This window comes from Elaeis guineensis, chromosome 5 (assembly GCF_000442705.2).
Source record: "Elaeis guineensis isolate ETL-2024a chromosome 5, EG11, whole genome shotgun sequence".
NCBI lineage: Eukaryota > Viridiplantae > Streptophyta > Magnoliopsida > Arecales > Arecaceae > Elaeis > Elaeis guineensis.
The window spans coordinates 9,006,258-9,030,844 of NC_025997.2; the positions used below are offsets into that span (position 1 = coordinate 9,006,258).

The following is a 24,587-nucleotide window of genomic DNA, read 5'->3' on the forward strand; positions in this document are numbered from 1 at the left end:
CAACCCTCCAGTAGCCATCATCGGCCTTCCTTTCTTTCCCTCCCTCCCCTCTCCTCTCTCCCCCCCCCCCCCCCTTGCTATCACCTGCTGCATTCATCACCTGTCATCTGGGGGAACCAAAAAGAAAAAACGTGACATACATTCTGGATAAAAAATTAACACATCACGACCTGATAGCATTGATGGAAGGTACCGTGTTGTTCGTCTCATTTTGTGCCTAACCAACAAATTCCTGGCATTCTGATTCTCTCCAAGAAGCAATTACCGAATAACAGGCAACCGAAAGCAGATTACGTGAAACAGAGAATGCTCAAACTACTAGAAGGTCAAATACTCCGTTTCACAGCATAAATCAAATAATATATATTATTTATCTCTGCTGAGGAAAGAAGATGGGTGTAATCAGACGAAAGAATAACATTCAGAACTTTTAAACGTATCGTGTAGCATGTACACATGATACAGATTAATAGATAGAAGAACAACCCAATCTTTTTTTATTTTGTTAGTGAAATAAATAATAGTTCACATATATTTTGATCAAGGATCAAAAGCTCCCCATTTTCTTGGCTTGGGAAGCAGCATGACTGCCACAAGAATTACCAGATAAACCCTCACACAATTTTGAAGGGCTCAATATGATCGCCAGGTTAATGGTATTTATTCAACAGAGGCTTGGGTAGAACTCCGACGACATCTTAAAGGAATCAACATCTTCAATAACTTGTCCAAACTTTTCTTGCAATTTGAGTTCCTCATTGAAATTGGTATTGCAGCCCCAAACATGAACAGCAAGTTGTCGACATTTGGGTGATGGTGGCCTCAAGTATGTCTTGTACCAGTTGATGACATCGCTCTTTTGAATTGTTTTCAGTTCCTCTGCTTCAACTTTCAACATGTCAAACAAATACCTGCAGTTAAGATAAATAAAATATAACTAAAGAAAATTTATCTCCACCTCCAAATCCGCCATGAAAAATTGAAGAAAATTTATATTTTGAGATTTCATATACAATTGGTGAATGATAATATTTCATATGCATCATCATGGCCTTGATTATGAGACTCAGAGAACATCAAGCAAGCCATTCCCACCAGACTACTACGACACACACACAGCCAAATCAATGCTGACTTAGAGGAACTGCTAATTTGGAATGACGAAGCGGTTGCTGTTATACACCAGCATGTACTTCACTATGAGATCAAGAGAGCTCAAGGTTAGCTATTTCCAACTCCCATGTGCAGCAGACCAGCAGTCCTGAATATAGCCAAGTTATGCAAACTTGGGCAAGATCTCATTGAGAACTTGGTATAATAAACAGTCCAAAGGGTTCAAAATTTCACCACGTAATTCACTAGTTCGTGGGACTTTCTTGTGCAGCTCAAACAGGCGCAGTCATGTGTGGCAAGAATAGCCACAAGTGGCCACAGATTGGAGATCCAGGAATATATGGTAGTAGCACATAAGGGTAAGAAAATTGTAGAATTGGACTGAGCTGCTGGCTTATGTAATGGTTTGGCCACCTTCTGTTTTAAAGCATTCATCCTAGGTCGTAGTCCATTAATGAATCCATTGATAGAAAACTTTCATTTATCATTACAAAGATGAAAAAGTTAGTTTTCTATTGATGGAATTACATCAAAAACCAAAATGAAAGTCAAAACCCTATCTTAAGTATTGAATGTTAACTGATCAAATAAGCCAAGATTCAGCTCATCTCAAGTAAAATGGTGCGAAATGGCACAAGGAAAAGTTGGAGGTTTTAAATAACTTAAGTTGTATAAAGAAAGCTCGAAGATAAATAAGTAGTGACAGCATGCATATATGCATGCAGGAATCACTGTTTTTGATGCTTATATGAAAAAAAAAAAAGAAGAAATTTTAAAGGGGGAAGACAGTGAAAGATGCATGCTGTCCAACAAACAAAAAAAATAGACCAGCCATCAGTTTGCAAATGGATGTTATTTGTTAGGTTCACTATGGTTAGCTAAGATGTTTTGAGATACTTAAATCGATAATTCATTGTGATAACTTTATGCTAAAAGCATAATCACACTTCACTTAAGGTGTCTGTGTAACTATAGACCACATATTAAAAGCATAACCACACTTCAGTTAAAGCATTCAGAACTTGAAATTGAGAGTCTGCTATTGGAAATCTTCAAGGATGTCAGCATGACACTTTTCGGTGAACAAGACTTTTCAAAGTGAGGTGTCCAGCCAGGTTGTACCATGTCCCGCTGTCTAAATATCCAAAGTGTCCCCACTCTAAAAAAACCTTAAAAATAGAGTATCCAAGTAACATAGCCAAATGCAAATGCATCTCCGAGTGCTGGATCCTTCTAGTATCTAAAGATATCCTTTAAGGGAATTGTACCTAAGTGTCATACCAATAGCCATGTCTAAGAGTCAGATGCAGATACTTGAGGCAAAACCAAAGGTTATACAATTCAGACACCACAAGCATTATTTGTGCCTTTTAAGGAAACACCACAAAATTGCAACAAGTCCACGTTATGTTATCTCTAACACATACCTGAACTACCAAAAAAAATTACGTTCAATTTTGGACTGAAACTGATATTGAAATTGGATCTCAAACCTCACACTACATGTTGGTATAATTATTATCTCAGAGCTAATTTATTGTGCCATAAATTGCATGCCATAGTAAAACAAATATAGGCAGAAAGAATTTTTTTTAAGAAAATGCTTGTTTAGTATATGTTACAACTCTCACCACCTTAAAGCCACCACCTTTTATTTTCATTGGATTGGTTCCATAAGAACCACTTATAGCTACATTACCTGCAATCATTATTTCTTAAATTTATAACATCCTCTACATTAATAACACATTAAACTACCATATGTTTTAGTAGACAAAGATACACATCTGCTATTGAACTAAGAAAGCAAGCAGATCTTAAATGTTTAACACCAAGAAAATCGCACATCCATTCATTTTTTTCTCTGTATTTTAGAAAAACCATAACACCATAGAACATGATCTTTTCGCTGAACTTACCATGTCAATGGTACGCTAGCACTCACCCGCAATAAGCATATCTCATGTATGAATAGCGAGCAGTCATGGATCACATGCATGAAAATATAAATAGCAATTTCATTTATCAAGACATTCTAATTGTTAAAGCTCAGTGAATGGATCACATCTTCATCCATAAATTAGCTGCTTGTTGCGCAAGTTTAAAAGCATCACAGTGACAGTTTGCAAGAAACCAGATAAAGAAAAGAGAGGAATATCGGTACCTTTTCGCTACTATTTGACTCCAATGATCACCAGTTTCATAAGCAAGTGATGGGAATTTTTCCAGTTTCTCTGCTATCAACCCATTTCTATGATTCTCAAAAGATTCATCATCAAGCTTATCCTATAAAATCAAAGAATTAGGTGGATTTTAAATGCTACAATGACAGTTATACAAAGAAAACAAGCAAACTATGACAGTTACGACTCTAAAAGTTCCACCAAAATGCTCCACATTGATACATTAAAATCCAAAAGTTGCAAAATGCTTCCAGAGAATAAAGTAATAAAGGTTCAGCCAAAAGAGAATATGGCAATAAGTAGGATCTATGATAAAAGGAAAAGGATGATGAAAGTTTTTTCAATATTTTGTAGTAGTAAATGCAATATACAACATGCAGTTTTAATCAGAACAAAAAGAAAAGGCCAGATAAAGTAGATGGCAAAGAAAAAGCATGATGATAGAAGGGAGGGTGTGAGGTGCAACATGGTTGTTTACATATCAGAAACGATTGGCACTTGGCAGTAAAAAGGGTCCAAACACATTTAAGTGCCACAGCAATGATATGCTTAGATAAACATTCAAGGCCACGCGATAAAGAAAGGGGTTTGTTCATGAAGGAAACAAGCCAAAAATGACCTTAATGGAAGTTGTGATGAAGAATTTAAAAAGCCTATGTCAATGGAGAAATTAGACCATAATATGAATGATTGAAAAAAATAAAATCATATTCAAAAAGAACTTCTTTTAATAGCAGGGTAAAGCTTGTTAACTATGGTATGATATGTAGCAGTAAAACATAATATATAGGATGCCATGCCTTCATGTGAAAAGTTGGGAGAATACCAGTAACTCCTGGAGACCACTAATGAAGTTGTCTATTCTGTCGTGCAAATATATTGGGCTATATTCAGACGATTGAACGAGAAAGCAAAATCCTAAAACACGGTATGTCATCCGTGGACCACATTGAACAACATATCCAAGCTGCTCCTTTGTCCTGCATTCAACATAGAAGGAACCATCCATTATAAATAAAATAGGAATTATCGCTCTTCAAACAAGTGCAGATATGGAATAAGTTATAGTCCCATGTTTTAGCAGAATTGATCATAACCAAATGAGAGGAAAGGTTCTATCAACTTCGCAGCTTATAGCACTATATTACCTTAGCTGATCAAAACATGGTTCTTCAACAATATCGCTGAAAAGATCTGTAATGGCTCTCAGTTTGTTTGCTTCCATACCCACATCTTGCTCGATTTGAAAATATAGCTGTCATTAAGAATTGAAATGGTTGAAAAAAACTGCATGCAAACAAAAAAGTCCTGCACACTGAACCATTTTTGCCATAAGTTTCAGAAACCATAGGTCAGCTATCTCAACTTGAAGAGCAACCAGCCATCCGAACCATGTGTCAGGACACAATTTGTAGGCAAGGTGGGGTCCTCAAGCCATGTCAGGTAGGATCCCATGTACTTCAATTCCCCACTTAGCATACACGGTGACATGGCTTGAGGCTCAAACCTTCCAGATAACCTGTGTCAGACATCATCACAAATGGCTGGCACCTGCCCACTTGATCAATAGTACAGCAATGGCAAAACAGGAAAATGCATAACTAAATAGAGTATATAGAATCTGTAAGAAATTATAGCTTGCGAGTGAAAGAAATTGATTACCTCAACCACAGAATTCACTTCAAGATCATTCTTCACACGTACACTTCTAATAAGGCTTGCACCGGACGGAAGGCACAGAACACGTTCTTGATGCCTAAACTCAGCTGCTAGGGGTTCTACAGAAAATATATTTGTAAAGATATTTGATATGTTGATTGCCTCCTCCTCTAATAGATTCCCATGGCAGAGGCCCTCTATATGCAACTGCAAGTTTGAAGCCACAAAAGTGCATATGTCTTTCAATGTTCAAACAAGATTGCTAACAAAACAATTCATCTTCTCTTTTCTTTTCAGGGATATCCATAAGGACAAGCTAGAGAATTACTATAAATATGGAAGACAGACTGAAGCAGTAGATAATATAGGGTCAAGGATTGAAGTAGTAGTGTCTACCCATGTGTACCAGTCTGTACCAGATCATGCTGGTAAGGTACCAGTACTGGTACACCCCTTCTACCAGTATTGCATTGGAACATTTTATTGAGGTTTATTTCAGCTCAATATGAAACAATATCTTCCAACATAAGGTATCGATACAGGCAGCTGCAGCAATACTTCAATCCTTGATATTACCCTAGCTGATCAAAACAAACAAAATTTTTCGGTTACCTGAGATAGAAGATTTGGAATAAAGGCCTCTAAATCAGAAAGAGATAAGTTGACAAAACAGGATAGCTTGTCATCCACATCCCAGAATTTTTCACGCAATACTTGTAACCTCAAGTAGGAAGAATGACTCAAAGGTTTCATATTGCAGTTTCTGAATGCTCTCTCCATATCTTCTTTGATAACCTGGTCAAAGTTCCAAAATACAAAGAACTGGTAAATGAGCAAGACATGTGCATGAGAAATCAGCACCGCATATTCTCCCAAATAAACAAAAAGAAGAAAAACTAGAACAGTACACTTTAGACTAGCAGAAGACTACAGAAAGAATGTAGATTAATATATGGGCTATTTTCATCTCAACAAAACCCAATTAAAAAAGTACAGAAAACAGTGAAATCATCAACTCATGATTTTTTTTGCTTACTTGAATACTGGTGTTGTATACTGCAGTTAATTTGAGCAATAATTTCAGATGTATTAACCTTATTATATAATATGTCTTCATTTTCAATGTCATGTGTTTCTAACGAGATGCTAGAATGCTAGAGAAACTGCTCGAGCTACAAGGTAGGACATTTTCATTTAGCACCTCGTATAGTAAACAACATGACAGTGGAAGAGAATGACACCCGAATCATAAATCCTACGTGATGAAGTGAAAAAAATTGTTTAGAAAAACTATATAATTAAAAGTTACTTATGGCTAAAAAATTGAAAGAATGTGGGAAAAGGAAATTCTTGAGAGGGACAAGGGCAAACTAGGCATGTCGTTTATATAAGGATGACCATGAAAATAATAACAGAAATAATCAAATTTCTATAGGTCTAATCCGATCAGGAGAAGGAAGAATTCTCTCAACCTGCTTAAGTCAAACCCCTCAAAAAGATTTAAAAAAAAGTAGCAAATATAATGAGAGTAGGGTCTAGGTCCCTTTTTCTCTCACTGATGAAGTATAAACTAAGATACATAAACTCTACTTGTGCTAATGAGTTCCGCCCTAACATAATTCGCATCAAATTCCTCTTCTAGTTCAAACAAAACTCAGCTTTCCCAAAATAGACACGACTGGAGGGCATGCTAGCCTCTCTCTCTCTCTCTCTCTCTCTCTCTATACACACACAAGCACACACACATCCATACATACATAAAAAGATAGATTTATGTTTGTATGTTTACGTATATATGCATATATGTATACACTTTACACACATATACAAATATTACATATATGATTGTATATACACACATATACATGTATGTATACATATATTCATCAATGTATCCTAACCATATCGCAACATACTTTTCAAGTCTTGCCATATCTACATCGTGCCATATTCATATCAGGTATTTGCATTTATGCTTTATAAGTTGTGGCAAAAACATGGCAGATGCTTCGTATATCAAGTCTATCGTTTCTCACATGGAAGGCTTGCCCTTGTAAACCAGCTTTATAAATCTAACCTTATTTGATACAATTGCCAAGCTTTAGCAAAACATAATTGACACAAACAACTAATACCAACACAAGTACCCATGCTAAAATGGGAAAAACAAGCAGAACAAACATATAAAAGTCAACACAAATTTCTTTATCCATCTATAAAGATTACATAACTTTTAATTTATGAACTTTTGAATGCTATTGTCATCTAAATACCTTAAATCGCTCGACGTTTGGAAAGAAGGATCTGGATAATGTCAATATTTTTGACAATAAAAGAGATAATTTGTCATTGAAACCATAAAGCTTTAACTCTAGCTTGTTACCAACAATAGATAATGATGTCTCCAGCTTGGCAACACCAGCCTACATATGAAATAGAAGGATAATTATAAAATAAAATCAAACTAAGCAATACTCTATAAAAACTCGAACATTAGTATCAAATATGGACTATACTAAGATATTCTGATAATTCAATAATTCAAAAAGTAATTCTCTCGTCCAAATGCAATAACTTTTTGACAGTGTTAAAAGAAATTAGAGTTTCAAAAAGATTATGATTGGTTTGCAAATATACAATTATTCTTAATATCATTGTTGTGCTATTTTACATGGACTTAGATTCGTGTGTTAGGTACGCCTGCATATCCAAGCATTGGATCCTTTCAATATAGAATTTCTTATTACAGCATTGTTTCTGAGAGCCGTAGGAATATCCATATGTAAGTGTTGGTTGGAGGCACTTCAGGCTATACAGGAGGGTATGAGTAACAAAGATGTTGTGTTTCACACACGAGAGGTGTTGGCCTCTTATAAGTGTACAATTTGGATATTCATCATTTAAAAAAGTAATGCACTCATCTTTTCTCCTTGAATCCAGGGTATCAGTTCATGTACCAAGCATCGAGCTATTCATTTTGGGGCTGTTCTTGATTTGTCAATGGTCAACTGAAACATCACAATTGATCTTAAGTATCCACCAAGCATAAAACCCGTCTTGAATACAATATTTCAGTGCTAATTCATGCTTTACCAAAGATGTACCATCCTATTACATGAAAACATGTTTAAGCCTCCACAAGCACAGCACCTATCTTCTTGAATGAAAACTTGAAGCAGTGTCATTCTTGAACAAGACGATTATGGAACCACATTAATCAATGGAGTCACATTCCCAAATATTTTAAGTTGTCATGCCTTGCTCAGAAAGGAACTTAACCAAGAAAGAGTTCAGAGTGTAACCTCAGAGAAAAGAAATGATAACCATCTATAAAAAATTAAAAGGAAAAAAAAAAAAAAAAGATGGCCAAATATCAAAATTTTCAAACAAAACCTAAAATTAATTAAATTTTGATCAGAAGGAATTACAGTGACATGTTTAACACCACTAACAACTGTATTATGTCAAGTGGTACTTAAAAAATGTTCAGTAATACTAACACAAACCAACAGATATCACATTATGACCTCCAGAATCTGACTTACTATTGAACATGTGAGTAGAATTCCAATGGAAGGTTAATCTTAAACCTAGCAAAACTCTCAATAGCACACCTTTTTAAACCTTAAAGTTGCATCAATCAACATGTCTCAGATGATACAAAAAGATAAAAAGCAGACACCATCCCGCTGTCTATTTGAGGAGATGATAGCTAAAAGGATAACTATAAGAGTCAAAAACCATCTTCTTGAAATACAATTTAAAGTTTCACTTTATTATTGAGTCAGGTTTGCAGAAGATTATGAGTTGCATCAATTGGATAGCAGTGTTTCACCATAAGAAACCTTGGTTTCACACCAAGTGTTTTCTTACAGATATGAAGCTATTTTTCTCATCTCTCTTCTCTACACTGCAGTAAAAGGCCCTGTTGCAATAGTCAATGTCAAGTTATCCCGTTAGAGATATATGCCAACAACTCACATAAAACATTTCTAATACCTGAAAACTATCTAAATGAATGAAAAGACCACAATATCTCTATTTTTTATAATATTGATAAAATTGCGCAATTAACACTTCCAATAGCCTGGCCTCATCATATCTCAAAGAAGAAAATGAAATATTTTTTTAAAAAAACTTATGCAAATCCTTTTATAGCCTCCGACTTGATGCTGCTAGTGAATCCAAAAATAAAATTTCAAGAAACCTCAACCAACACCAATCAGAACTCCTCAAAGCAAACCTAACAAAACCCAACAAGGACCTGAACTATTTAAGTCGTACTCAGATCCAGACTAACAACTATGGCGTCATATTAACCAAAATACATGGACCTGCATCAGTATGTCGTTAATATATGCAGGGTATAAATCATTTGAAGGTATAGGTGGGCATTACTTGCTTTAATAACTGTGATATTCAAGCAAAGCAAATAAAATCTATATGTAATCAGATCAACATCATTACGATTTGGTAAAATAGTTACCTTCAAGTACAATGCAAACTCTAGGATAATTTTATATAACATGAATGGATAAAAAATATGTTGATTGATGATGTTACCTGATACAAAATCTCATTCAACTCATCTTTAAGAAGATTTACAAACAGCTCTGTCAAAACACAATTCTTCACACTATTGTATCCATCCTTCACAGTGATCAAGAAGTATGTGTTTGCTCGAGGAACATTAAATGTCAAGTCAATCTTGTACCAAACCTTCATCAATGGTTGGTTCATGATACATTTTGGATGGTTAGTATCTAATAGACATTTTGATATGTTAGAATTGCAAAGAGAAAAGACACGAGGAATGAACTCATTCTTCAAAGGCAAATGAAGATGTTGATGTATTTCAGGAGGATCGCTCCAAAGTTTGAGCAGTGATGGTGAAATGTCCTCTTCAATGTACCGGGACCCAAACCATGGTTCGTACTGAATGGCTGCAATTGACAAACAAAGTATTCAACATCAGGTTACGTATGCTTTCATATTTTAATGGTTTCAAAATGATACTTTCATCTCTCCCCATGTGTATTGGCTCAATATATCTAAGCATTCAAGCATTATTTGGAATCTTGGATATCTTTCAAAACTTAATCAAGTGGACAGGCAAAAGAAAAATAGTTCCAACAGATGAAAGTAGCAACAGTAGCAGCACGTGTAAAACAAGTGCAGATGATTGTCTATGTACTTTTGAAGGGAGCAAAAAACGATAACTCAGCAATATTTATATGAATTAATTTTAGCATAGTAGCACCATTAATAAGACAAGTCACAACAATGTATCAATTTTTTTCTCAACATTGAAAGATCTGACAAGAGTACCAATATCAGATAATTTTCTTCCCAATGCATAAGCCTTGAATTTCCGGGGCTTACAATGCTTTACATGAATGAAAAATAATGGCAGTTTTAACAAATTATTTTCATAAAATATATGGCATCATCTCTAACCAAGCTCTCCCAGAAGATGCATGTGTATAACAGAAATCACAGATTAATGGACAGCTTCAGTGGGTTTCACTACATAACTTTTTGAGAGAATATCTTTGCTTTTCACCCTATGACTCGATCCACCAGTTATTCAGCAAATCTTTACCACTATAAGAAATCTAGTGTTTAATACTCAAGTCAAATCTGTAAATTGTTCGATAATCCTAAACTACTGTTCCCACAATCTCAATGCACAATTTAATTATGTAATGCATAATTTATTTGCACCAAAATATAAAACCCCTAAATTCCCGAAAGTTGAGAACCAGATTTGAAGTGAATGCAAGAACTAACAGAGGACCAAGCCACCAGATGTTTCAGACTCACATCATAGAGCAAGTCAGCAGAATAAGGGGTTCATATAAAGCACCTACTACTCTATGATATAAAATCTACATTCAAAGATCAAAAAGAAAAAGTATTTGTGGTAATGCATTTACTAAATCATAATTTATGCATATGTTAATAGTTCAAATTAATCACCTACACTGTTATATTACTTCATTTTTGTGCACAATCATAAGGTTCTATTAGTTTCTGGTCAACAAGACTCCAATGTATATATCATGAACTGAACATGTATGTTAGAACACATTCCAAGGCCTCATATAGCCTTGCTTATATATGCCTGAAGTGCATGAATTATAACCATGTGATGTCAACACTTGTGGTCCCAAATATCTTTGAGGCAACAAAAAGCACTTCTTGTGCTAAGACCTTGTTCTCATGCAAACATGAGGTTACAAGATGCACAAAATATGACTCCACATGAATATCAAGAGATAATCTTTTCATCTCTAGGCATTTCCTGTAACACAGATCATGCAACAGTATGGATTTTGATTTTGAAAGGTCCATCACTGATTTTCACTGGGAAATATTTGAGGACAAATGCTCTCAAAAGCATTCTAGTTTAACTCTCTCTCTCTCTCTATGTGCGTGCGTGCGCGCACATTTGTCCTCTCTCTCTCTCTATGCGTGCATGCGCGCGCATATTTGTCCTCAAAAGCATTCTAGTTTAACTCTGTGTGTGTGTGTGTGTGTGTGAGCGAACGTATAGAGAGGGAGCTGGAAGTTCATACTTCCAGTCCATATACACATAAGATGTTCCACAATATCTAGTGACCAATACATACGAAATTCCTAGTAGGCTAAAATAGCATCCAATGTCAAGCAGCTGAAGGACCAGTACTGGTGAAAATTACCTTCTGAATGCTTATCAAAAGATTTACTCAGTATGTCAATCCTCATGTTTTCTGGGGTGAAAAAGCTCAAAACATGTTCTACCAATTCTGGATCCCACAGTTCAAAAACATATTCTCCAAAAATTATGTGCTCTTCTGAATACAGCAGCAAATTCTCTGCAGCAAAAAGTTCACTTAGTAATAGAGAGAAAGGGAGAGTGATGATCAGTAAGGTCAGTGACAGATGTATGTGACAGACATATGAGACAATCAAGAATTATCTAATATTACATACCAAGCTATATGTTACTACCTATGATGTTTATGTTCTATAGGCAAACCTTCCGAAAATGAAAATTCAGAGATCAAGGACAATCTACACAAGGGAAAAGAAGAATTTAGAGCTACTGAACCATTTTTTCCAGCATATCTACATATTATGGCTTGTTAGTTGGCACTAAATTTAAACTTGGACCTGTCTAACATCCCCTAACTTTACTGGTTATCACACTAAATTGAGTTCATTTATGACAAATTTTATCAGAGGAATTGAAGACACAATGAAAGGAAAACCTGCAAGTTCTGCTGCATAATCATCCTGAGGTTGCTCCTCAGCAAATCTGAACTCCATATTTCCGATATCTTGGAGTTCTTTAAATATCCATTCTTGTGGAGTAGATTGACGCAATAACTTAATGTATTGATATACAAACCCAATAACCTCATAAAGCTGCCAAAAAATGCATTATATCAGAAAAAGTCTAAACCAATATAAACAATACAAATAAATATAAATTAGTTTGAAAGGCAATCCAAAATGAATATCAAGGGGGGGCACAGCAATTCAAATGTACAAACTACAAGTATGCTGATCTACCAAACTAAGCATCTGTTTGGTTGCAAGGAAATTTGTAGCAAATAAAAAACAGCAACAAATTTTTCCTTGGAAAAAAGCGTTTCAGTTTTTGGTTTCTTGGAAATTTTGGCATCTTAAAAGGAGGGGAGAGAGGGGGGAGAGAGAGAGAGATTCACTTCCAATCCATGGAAAAGTTGAACTTCTCAACGCAAGGACCGCTAAACCATCCTAAACCAGGTGGTCCAAGGCATACCAACTTAGAACCTGCAAGTAACTAGGATAGTTTGACCGATTCATCCGATTCAGCCAGAATTGCTATAAAAACCCTCTCCTCACTCCACTCTCTCGAAATCCTCTTCCTTTTCCCTATACTCTTGCCCCTCCCCTCTCTCCCTCTCTCCCAATCTTCTCTTCACCCTCCCTCCCCACTCTCTCCCTCTTTTCATCTCCTGATCCTCCATGGCTCCTCTTCCATGTTGATGTCAATGACAATGCCGACGATTAGAGTTCCCGACAATGACGCCACAGCTAAGACTAGGTTCCACCATCAATAGAGCAAGGTACACCTTTGCCTCCATTTCCCTCTCTCTCTCTCTCTCTCCCTCCCTCTTCCATCTCCACCCTCTCCCTCTCCCTCCACCTCCACCGGTCCCAATACAGCTTGGATCAATACAGTACATACTGGTAGGCCAATATGACCACCAATACCAGTTCGGCAAATGTTGTCTCAAATTTTTCTAAAAGCTTTTCACCATATTCTCATGTTTCCAAGCGAACTAAACAATCAGAAAATCAAATTCCACAAAAAATCAGTTCTTCAACATTCTTTAAATAGGAACCAAATAGAATCTAATTGTTATTAATAGTGCATGACAAGAAGGGACAAACATGATTGCAAAAGAATTTCACATGAATAAGAAGTCTGAAAGATGAGATGAATAAATAAGAGTTCCTTTCATTAAAAGAAAAAATGGTCATGTTATAAGAAACAAGAAATTACCAAGAAATAATTGTATGCAAATCAGTAATCAGCGAATTTAGTTGACACGCATCATGAATTTATCACCTACAATTTTTATGGCTTAGAATACCAGGAAATAAAGAAAGTTCATGAAAATAATTGAGTGTGGCAGAAATGAGAATATTAGAATGTGTGGTAAAACTTGGAAGGATGGACTAAGAAATGAATATGTTAGAGAAGCTGTAGGAGTTGCATAAATTAAGGAGAAAGTGATGGAAAATCAGGTAAAATGGTACAGACATGTATAGCAAGGATCCCAAGTGGGGGAGATCTTATAAAGAGAGGTACTTTAGTTTGTGTTAAAGATTCTGAAAATAAGAAAGAAGTAGAAGAAGAAGAAGAAGAAGACCTAAATAAACATGTATGGAGGTTGTGTGGAAAGATACGGAGAAACTTGAAATAATATTAGGTGTGGCCCTAGATAGGAATTAGGATCCTTAAAGTTGACCCCAAAAAAGGCTCGAGGATCATGACTATGATGCATAATGAATTTATCAAGAACACAAACCTTACTAGTTACTAGGGTTTTTGGCAACAGTCAAATTTGATTTCTGAACTACTAAAATTTCCCATATTACTTAAGGTGCTAAAAAAACCTTATTTGAAAATTATTTTGATAGATGGAAAAGAGATCAAAGCACAAATGGCATCTTGTAAATTGCATAACAACTGCAAGTAGTAGATTAGACACCTATTGGAGATTATTAAAGTGCCAAGCTAGCATCTAGTATTAAAATACACCGATAGAAGTGTTGAAATTTAGAAGTTTGGTCATCATTGGGATGCTATATTCATGGAACTTATATGTTATTCCTCATTTGTGTGTTAATGTTACTCATGGTACTATAGATATTGGGTTACCAAATATAAAGGAAGGCCCAATGCACAAGGCTCCCATCAGATGCACACAGCCTTACCTCCCTTGCAAAAGGCTAATTCCGGTTTCGAGTCAGTTCACCCTCTTACCAAATATATTAGACATTTTATATCCGGTTACAAGGTAAAGTACAACTTTAGCTTATCCCAAAATAGATTGAACTGTGCAACAAGGCAAAAGAATAAAATATTGCACTTGATGGAAAACTATATCAAATGATTGTATATACCATTTCTAATCCTGAATCAGTAAGGTGGATAGACATGACAAAAATGTAAGCGATTGAAGAACGGCGCATCCCTTCGTCACCGACACCAGCAGATAATGAAGTTGCCCATCCTTTAGCTTTGAAGAAATAAAGCAAGCTTCCTCTACCCTCTGAAAAATAATATTTTTTTAATCAGTTTATGCACCTTTAAGCACAGCAAAATTCAACTATCAAGCGTGCATAAGCCAGAAAAGTACTTATTAAGTCCACAATCTGAAAAGGATGATGATGATGATGACGACGATGATAATGAAGAGGATACTATTTTATGTAAAATTAAAGTTCTATATTAGTTTGTAAATTACACAATAAACACAGGTTAAATAGCATAAGTGCTTTACACAACATCATTGTGGTTATCACAAGCTACAAAAACCATTATTATAACATACTATCGGAGACCGCTAGAAATTAATGCCTCTTGAAAATCAAAGAGACCTAATAGAAAGTAAAAACTACTATAGAACAGTAATCTGAAACACAGTTTGCCTCCAATTAATCATAGTGAACACTAATTTATAACAGGATCAACTTGTCACATATCTTGTGCTTGTAATGGAAATCCCTCTTACTAATTCTCTTATTAGTTATCAATTATATCCAAAGTCTAAACCAAGGATTCAAGTCTCAGTGGGACGTCCCGTGGGACCTCAGGATGGGGTACCATCTTATGTGTCGGGACAGGACATCCCGCTAGCGTCCCAGCATCATGATCGGGATGCGGGATATCCTCTATCCTAAGTGTCGGGATGGGGCAGGATAGCGGCATGTCATGTTCCATGGAAAAACTGAAACAATCCCGTCCCACGGGATTTAAAATCTTGATCTAAACCACTATAAACGCCTCTAAATCTAATGTGACTAATTTTATTCCAAATCCTCTCTTACCAAGTTGCCCTTGTCTAACCTAATTAAACAAGGAGTCATTTCAATTATTCAACTTAACCAAGCCTTAATCCCAAACTAGTTGGAGTTGGCTATATGAATCCCTTTCCTCCATTCCACTCTGTGTTTATATGATGTGACCACAGTTATACACTTGCCGTCAAACAACCGCAACCCTCCTCTATCTGGGCTTAGGACCAGCTATATACACAATTGAATCAAAATTTTCCTGTCCAATTGAATCAAAATTCTCGGTCCAAGCAAATAAGACCGTGATGGCTTTCTTAACAATCATTTGAGCAAGCAAAAATTATATATACCTTCAAGCATCATTCTGTTTTTTTGTTACATAGTGCAGATAACAATCTTATCTTGTTTGACCATTAGCATGTGCCTTTTATATGCAAAACTTAGCCTTTATAGCAATGCAACAAGTAAGCTATTTCCAAAAACAATTAATGGATGACAAATAGCACCACAGGGATATTAAAACCAAAAAGCAAAATAACATACTAATTTCTATTAAAAAGAGGAACATATAGCATGTGATAACAAAAGCATTTTTGTTCCTTCTTTGCCAGCAACGGTCCCCCAATTGGAACAAAAAAACACTGAAGCAGTATAGAAGTAGATGATTGGGGAACTTATCTCTTCCTGCTGAAAAACTTCAAGCTGCAGTATGTGTTCGTGCGAATGGAAAGGGAAATTAAAGTCACAGTCACAGCAAGTTATTCTAAAGGAACAATGCAGAATCTACGCCACTGCCTAGCAAGTATTGTTCATTCTAAGCATTAAGTATAATAATTCTATTGCATCCATTGAATAATTTAAAACTATAGTTACTGGATATGAAGCAAGAGTAACTTAAAATTAACGTAACTGTAATCCTATCACATTCATTCCCAAGCATAAAAGTATCATAAGAACATGAAATATCTTACCATGGCCCAAGAGATGTGCCAAGTAATCTTCTGGTTTCTTCAGATATTCTTTATGAAGACAAGGCAATTTCCATGTCAATTCCAAAATATGAACATCTTTAACTGCCTCTAACCTGTAAATTTTACCCACTTTCCAGATCGGAATATCAATCCTGGTGCTCATCTTTAAGGGAGGCCCTGTTTTGACATCACTAAAGAGCTCCACTACCCAACTTCTAGGATGTCGAGGGGCTCTGCAATAATGATGACAGAAATGTGATGTAAAATAATTGATAATATTACTAGATTTTCATCCAGAAGCAATAGTTATTGGTTCTACCAAATTCAAAAATTTGGTTAATAAATGCAGCAATAGCATGGAAACATGTGTACTGCAACCTCACCTCCCCCAATCACAACTAGCTTCATCATTCCCCCATGATAATTATCTCTGTACATCTGCAAGATCTCTTCTCTCAAATTGATACCATTTTCCATAGCATCAATCAAGCTTTTTTTATTTCCTGCAGATGAGGTAGTGTCAAATACCATGAGTTGGAACCAAAAAAAACTGCACGAAATGGACAGTTCTAGCAAGCATACCCCAAGTGAATCTGTTAAAAGGATGGCCAGGAATAGATGTATGACAATGAAGTTGAAATAGACGACAGCTATCACTTTGCAATACTTGATTAAATTCTATATCAGAATTATTTTCACCAAATTACAAAATAAATCAGCTCAGAATAAAAACCATAATATAGCTAAAAATGAGGGTTCACAAAACTTAATCAAATTTAGCTACCTGAATCAACAGCTAAGACCTCACGTTCCATGGCTTCAGCCTTAACTAATGGTGATATAAAGAATTGAGAAAATCTGCCAAAACAAAATTAGCCAACAAAACATGCCCATATACAAGTGCAAGCTGCTTTATGATCGGCATGATCAGCTTAAAGATTTGATAGATGGAAGAATGATAACAGAAACATACTGGAGTACTACATTATCAAACGAACATAAATGAAAAATGGACATAAAAGTGTCCCATGTTTAATAAATATGTGATACATATATAAGCAGTTACCTTTTTAAGGCTCCCATCAGGTGCTCCCGATTGACTTCAAAGTGATAGCAGGTGTACTCAGTTTCAGTGTAAGCATTTGATGAACCACCATGCTTGGACAAGTAACTATCATACTAGAAAACAGAAGTGTAAAAATGCGAGGTAAATGGCTTCGGAACCACCACGATAGCTACAAAGTGCAATTTATACAGAAATTGTGTTTATGTAAGAAGAATCATGGGTTTGAGTCAATCTTACTCCAATCATATCTCTAGATCACCTAAAACTTTTTAATGTCAAATTTTCAACTAACCAGAAGTTGTTCTAAAGGTTCATATGTTTTTTCTTTCCTTTTCTACATTATTAAGTTATTATACTTGAAAGTAATCACCTCTCCAAGCTTTTGTTCCATTGCTAATTGCAAAGAAATTATACCGAAATATGTCTCCTACAAACCATTCATTTTAACCTTGGGAGCAAAGGGGTGTCAAGGTACTCCCATGATAAATGGAAAAAGAACCAAAGAAAATGTACAAATATGCCAGCTAGAAAGGTAGATGTGACTTGCTTAGACCATTATCACAGACATGAGATAAAAAAGGGTAGCCCCATTTCATTAATTAGTTTAGGCATGTACAGTTGAATTTATTAACACCTTATTTACCACACAAGCATGCTCCAATTGCTTCCCATGTCTTGAAAAAGCAATCTTCCACTCCCAATGTGTAGTGTATACAACCAAATTAATGTCACATTTAAGGCCATGCTTCAAAATGGAGATCAGTATGTAACAGTTAAACTATCCGTCCGACTACATAATTTTGAATATATCACTCTATCAATTCAACCTTCAGAAGAGCTTTATTACGCACCTGTACACCATAAAGCCAGATGCAAAACAAATATTTCACTTAACTCCCAAAAAGCCAACTGTTGAGTTTCCAACTAGTGGATGAACAAAATGGAGTATCCAATAAGGTTGTAGGGCCTCTAAATGTTTTCTCAAAACCTAAGCTTTACAATATTGTTTGTTCTCCCATTTAATTTCAATTGACATGGTTGGTTGGTACCAAGGTTTTTAAGTACCAGTTTGGGCACTCATACTGGCACCCAACAATTACAAGCCATGACAACTGTCTATATGGCAGGTACCTTGGCATCCACACTCAACACAGGGGCTCTACCAGGTGGTGGTTCCCTACAGGTCCAGTAAAGTATGCCGATTCAGATGCATATAGTCCAATACTTAAATCCTTTATTGGTACTGAAAAAATCAGAGAGCAGTGATACGGGGATCGTACCCATTATAAGAATATTGACTCCTCAGAAATTTCATTCAATTGATTAACCAGCCTAAAAGAATTTCACATTCAAATCAAGACAGCAAGCACAATCCAAAGTTCAGGAAATAATAGATATAAGATTATACGAACCTCATTTTCATCGGGAAATCGAGAACTCCCCATAAAAAGCATGTGCTCTGTACAACATGAGCTTCAATTTAGATCAACAACAGTAAATAGCAATTTTAAGTGATCTTCAACAAGCAGTTTCACAACCCTTGAACAATAGGCTATTTGTCATTTTATCAGCCACATGCTAATTAATAAGAATTACAGCAAATGTAGTATATGGAAAAGGGCATAAGGAGATGATTGCTATCATTAGGAAACAGTTCATTAAAGCAATGGAGGGGCATGAGAACGGCATAAAGAAAACTACTTGTAGGTTTCATGGAAGATCATGCACTTTTCCCCTCCTTTAACGTATTTGCATGCAGTAGATGGCATTGCATATCAAGGTTTTACGTCTTGGCGGGACGGGGGGCGTCCCAGCCATCCCGACCCATTCCTATAAGAAAACAGGACCGAAACAGGATTGAGACTCCAAAACTCATCCATGCAGGAAAAGAAGAAAGAGAAAAGAAAGAACGAAAAAAAGAAAAAAGTGAAAGAAAAGAAGAAGAAAAAAACAAAAGAAATAAAGAAAGGGAGCAGAAAAAGAAAAAAAGGAAGAAAGGAAAGAGAAAGAAGAAGAAAAAGGAAAAAAAAGAAAGAAAAGAATGATGAAAAGAAAAGAAAGGAAAGTAGAAGAAAAAGAAAGAAAAAAAGGAAAGAAAAAAAGAAAGAAAGGAGAAAAGAAGGGGAGATAGATGGAGGATATCTATCGGAATGCATGATTGAGACGGCTGTCGGGACGGGACAGCGGGACGTCCTGTTCTATGGAGATTCCAGGACACCTCCATCCCACGGGATTTAAAACCTTGCTGCATATAAACACCAAAGGTCAAATAAATAATGACTGAAACATTGATGGAAGATCATATAGTGGGAAGGCAAAGCAACTCCAATGGATAAGAGAAAGTTAATTTTGCAGAAGCAGATAATAGAACAACCAAATGCTAAAACCTTAATGCATAAACTGGTAAATAATTTAGCAGATTGTTTACAAGCTATATTAGAACCGCAAGAAAACATGAGCCAGGGCAAAGGAGGAGTGCTCAAACCTAAAAAATGTGCAAGTCCCTGTGCCTTAGAAGGATCAGAGAAGCTGCCCACTCCTACACACATTGCTGCAGCAGCCTGAAAAGAACAGTAATTCAAAGGATAACTTGACAAACTGAGATACTGAAATTATACCAACATACAAAATAAAAAATTAAAAGAATTGAACCTGAAATTAGATATATGTAATAAAGTTAGACTAAGATTTAGAAACTACATTGCAACATGCCATTTCACGTATCTGAAGGATTTATGGAAATAGAATCATAAGGCAATAAGTAAATTGCATAAGAAGTATTTAACTCAAGTTTTTCTACCGTCAAGAGTAAAACTAGAACCCCTATCCATTGGATTATCTCACTCTAATTCAGGATTTAGTAATAACTGGTGTTAACTCTTAATAAATCCAACCATGGCATTTCATGCTCCATGTGAGGCAACTTGGACAAAAAAAATTGAATCTATTTAAATTTTTAAATCTTTTTAAGTTGTCGTGTAATATGAGTAAGCAAAAAACCCATTTTAAGATTCCAGGACTTGCTAAATATTTCATGGACCACTGGGTTAAAGTCAAACACTTCGTATGTTTTAACTATTTAACAAAGTCATTATTTAATCTAAATGCATGTCATTTTTTTCTAACCACCCTACTCCTTTTATCTCACGTCTCATATTATTGCTGATCACCCTATTCTGGAGTTGTTATCAATGGTGATTTTTCAACTAATACCCTTTGAAATTAACAAATTAGAGGTCTTCTACGGCTTCATCATCCTCCATCCAAGCATGTGACAGGGAATGAGTTTCCTGAGGATCAATAAGCAATTATCCATTTAATAATATCTGTGATGTAAAAGAAAACCATATATTAGTAGCAATGCAGAGAGATTGATAACATGGCTTGTTATTGTATGCGATAACACTTGAACCAATGCTTAATGTGATGGAGTGATAATAAAGACATAGTACATCCGGTTGCACCTACATTTATCAATCTGAAAGGCATTCTTTCTTTTTTAGTGAAAAAAAAAAGCAGTTTGATTATATCCATAACCAACCATCTGTGTATGTACTATGACTTTATTGTCACTCTAGATCCATCGGGTCAGGCCAGGTTCCTTTTGTTTGGGCACGAGTAGGACCTTCGAGCAGGACAGCCCTCATTAGTCAGCACATCTCCATGTTCTATCATTACATGCATATCATATGCTCCATTATCTACCAATGCGAACTCAATCCCACTCAACTAGTACATCTCACTAAGACATAAATCAAGGCCAGCAGAGCGTGAAATAGGAATGGTTCCATTCCTGTCATTTTCTTTTCATCTTGGGCATCTAGCTTGACTGGAACAACACAGCGAATCCTTCGTTCGGGATTGCCCATGATTTCAAAGAAGTTCAGAGCTTTTGGTTTTTTCATATTGTCAAAAAGTTGAACAATGAAAGTAGATAGTGAGACATTTATCAAGTCAGAGCTTCAATTTTTAATCAATGTCTGCAAGGTAAGTTTGAATGTCATTATCTCCTCAATCAGCAATCCCTTTATCATCAGTACAAAAGATGTTCAAGAAATCAAACTACAGGATTCCATAGGTTAAACGCTCACAGAAATCACCTTAATAGATTTGATATTATCAAGAGGTCATTCCTATAGACCACTGTAATTCTGTAAATACCCAAAAACAAGAAACCCAAGCCCTTCCAAGAAACAATCAAGAATCCAAAGAAAAGTTTGATCAAATTCACTTAAAAAGATTACCTCTTTATAGCAAGTTCCTCTATGCTATACAAAAACCACTGTAGATGCAATATTATCAACTGAGTCAAACAAAGAAACAAACTGCAAATACCCAAATCTAACTAAAAAGGTTACTCAAATCCCATTAAAAAGATACCTTTTCACAGCTAGTTCATCTATGATATAGAAAACCAGAACACATGTGATACTATCAACTGGTTCATACCAAAAAGCCACTGCATAAAGGTTCAGTCTCTTACAAAAAACAATCCAGAAATCTAAAGAAAGTTAATAAAGTTAATTAACGATTACTTCTTTATAGTAAGTTCTATCATGCTATGCAAGACAAGATTTCAACATCAAGAAACCCGCTTTGGACATCAAAGAAATGCTAAAAGCAAACAACAAGTCTCTTTTTACACCGCGTGCCACTGTTGTATACCAAGAAACCCCAAGAATCCCCTCCCTCTCAAGAAACAATCAAGAAAACCCAAGACAATTACCTTTTTAGTCGGAGCAGTCCCTTTCTTCCTCTTCTGTTCGCTCTCATCCCCATCTTCCTCTCCTTCTTCCCCGTCCTCCTCTCCCTCTTCAGACTCGTATTCCTCTTCATCGAAGTCATCCTCGCCATCTTCTTCGAGGTCCCCGTCCTCATCTCCCTCCTTCACGTCAGCACCAACCGCTCCGCCTTCGGATTCTTCTTGAGGCGTGAACCCATCGGGGTAAATCTCGGGATCATGCACCAAGAGAGCCATGAGGCCATTGGAGAGATGAATGATTCGATATGATCTCCGATCGGTCGGGGATTTGATGACCACACGCTCCGAAACCCGGTGCACCATCGTCTCCGCCCTTCCCTCTATTTCCGAGCGAGAGAGAGGAGGGAAAGAAAGAAGGGATATCGTCGCGAGCGAGAGAGAGAGACACTCGCTCACCTCTCGCCGCTGCACTGATGAAATGCACAGGTTCTTTGAAAACGCATTGACCTAATGACTCCACGCTGGGTTTTATCGAGAGGGATGCAGAAGTGGAGCTTCATAAAAAGAGACCCGTGACGAGACCCGAAGAGACACCATGTGGAGCTAAGCTGGATCTCGGCACTTTTTAGTGGCTGGGGTACCGATTATAGGGCTCTTCATCACGGCATCCTTATATACAATTTGCTTGTGCGGCTTGGCTTACGCATGGTACAGAGATTATGGACGAAGAGACTACGTAATGGTACATTGATTCCATATGGATACGGTCAATGCGGACGGAAGGGCAAGGCTCTATTTTCAAATTTCAAGTACTAAATTATATTCTCTTACCATGTATATTTCATTTTTTTTAATCTTGTACATTTTGTCATTTTTCTTCAAAACCTTTCTTTTTTCAACCTGTCCATTGTTTTAGCATGGTTACAAATATCCAAACCATGGAAAACATTGTGTTATGCACAATCAAGTAGCATAATTCGATGAATTATTTTTCAATTATAAAATTAATCACGATCTATGAATTATGCACTTTGTCATTGAAAAAGCAATGATGACTATAACATGCTGGTCCTATTTGCTGCTGCTATTAATGTAGTGCTATCATTCATCGTCATGGCATTTAGCTACCTTGTTTTATACCAGTGATAACACATGCACAGATAAAGCAACATTTGTTTGTCTGGCTTTAATTATTTTCTAATTTTTTTGCTGATCAGAAGTCCTTGAAAAATTATGGCAAAAATATGTCTCATGCCCCATAGCAAATTGATTTAGTGTACCAAAGTCATGATTGTCCGAACAAGCTGTAGCTTTGACGGCTTTTGAAGAATCTCAACATGTCAACATGGTCAAGACAGGAATTTTCGAAAGCACATAGCTTAACAAAACAGATTAGCACAACATATCCAGGTTGTTTGCATCCATTCCCATCCAGTCCATAGAGGCATCACAAATTTGCTGGTAATGTAGCACCACAAATTTTGCAATTTTGTAATTTCAGGAGGAACCACAAATTTGCTAGTAATGTAGCACTACAAGCTCTGCAATTCCATATTATCAAGATATTGCTATACCCTGTGCTACCAATTTTTGTTGCAAATTGCAGTGACCCCAAAGACTCGAAATTGTGGTGGCAATGGCCTCCAATTTGTCTTGCTTCTCTCTTTCTTTTCTCCACCAAGAAACTTTCAATCATGGGAAAGAAGATGATGGTGGAAGCATGAAAAGAAATTGCTTTTTCAATTTTTCCTTCTCCTAAGGAACCAATGAATCTTACAGGTCTCTAGAGCAAGTGCATCCCATTGAGCCAGCAAAGGCTAAATCCTGCGGCTAAAAATGATTCACAGCCATTAAATGAACCCGACAAAGATAACAGGCTAATCTGCATGACTTCTCTCAATGATCAGAATATGAGATATATGAGAAAAACAAATCATCTTTTGTACATGATTCATGTATGATAGATGGCACAACTGAAACCATTTTGGCGAGGGACTCCCAAGTAAGTATACTGGTGCAATTAGACCTCTTGGATTATGGAGTACATGAGTACAGGCTCATGCCATATCGGCTAAGCTAGACATATGCAACATGTTTCCCCAAAAGAAAATAGACCTGTGAAATATGGATTTCTAGTTTTAAAGCCACGAGCAACTCCTATCAGGCAACCGAATGGTGCTATACGCTGCCCCATTCCAATGTACAACAGAAAGTGGTTTTCCTTATCGAAATAATACACTAACCAAGCAACTGACGTTATCATTCTGGAAGAGCACCCATGAAGGTAAGAACCGGTTCCTTTCCAAAGAAACTGCCTCGTTATAAATTAGTAAGCA

The 24,587-nt window shown here is 36.2% G+C and overlaps 1 protein-coding gene across 1 annotated transcript; it reads right to left on the reverse strand.

Moving 5' to 3' along the window:
- Positions 1 to 472: 472 nt before the first annotated feature.
- Positions 473 to 22,760, reverse strand: LOC105044814 (nardilysin-like). Its single transcript, XM_010922834.4, is given in 20 exon segments — positions 473 to 911; positions 3,278 to 3,399; positions 4,123 to 4,276; positions 4,445 to 4,551; positions 4,959 to 5,162; positions 5,568 to 5,750; positions 7,229 to 7,378; positions 9,519 to 9,898; positions 11,657 to 11,812; positions 12,209 to 12,365; positions 14,619 to 14,767; positions 16,484 to 16,696; positions 16,699 to 16,716; positions 16,867 to 16,986; positions 17,066 to 17,161; positions 17,268 to 17,341; positions 17,550 to 17,662; positions 18,962 to 19,008; positions 20,035 to 20,110; positions 22,276 to 22,760. Coding segments are annotated over 20 exon segments (3,105 nt in total). The 5' UTR covers positions 22,615 to 22,760; the 3' UTR covers positions 473 to 664.
- Between the last annotated feature and the right edge of the window lie 1,827 nt (positions 22,761 to 24,587).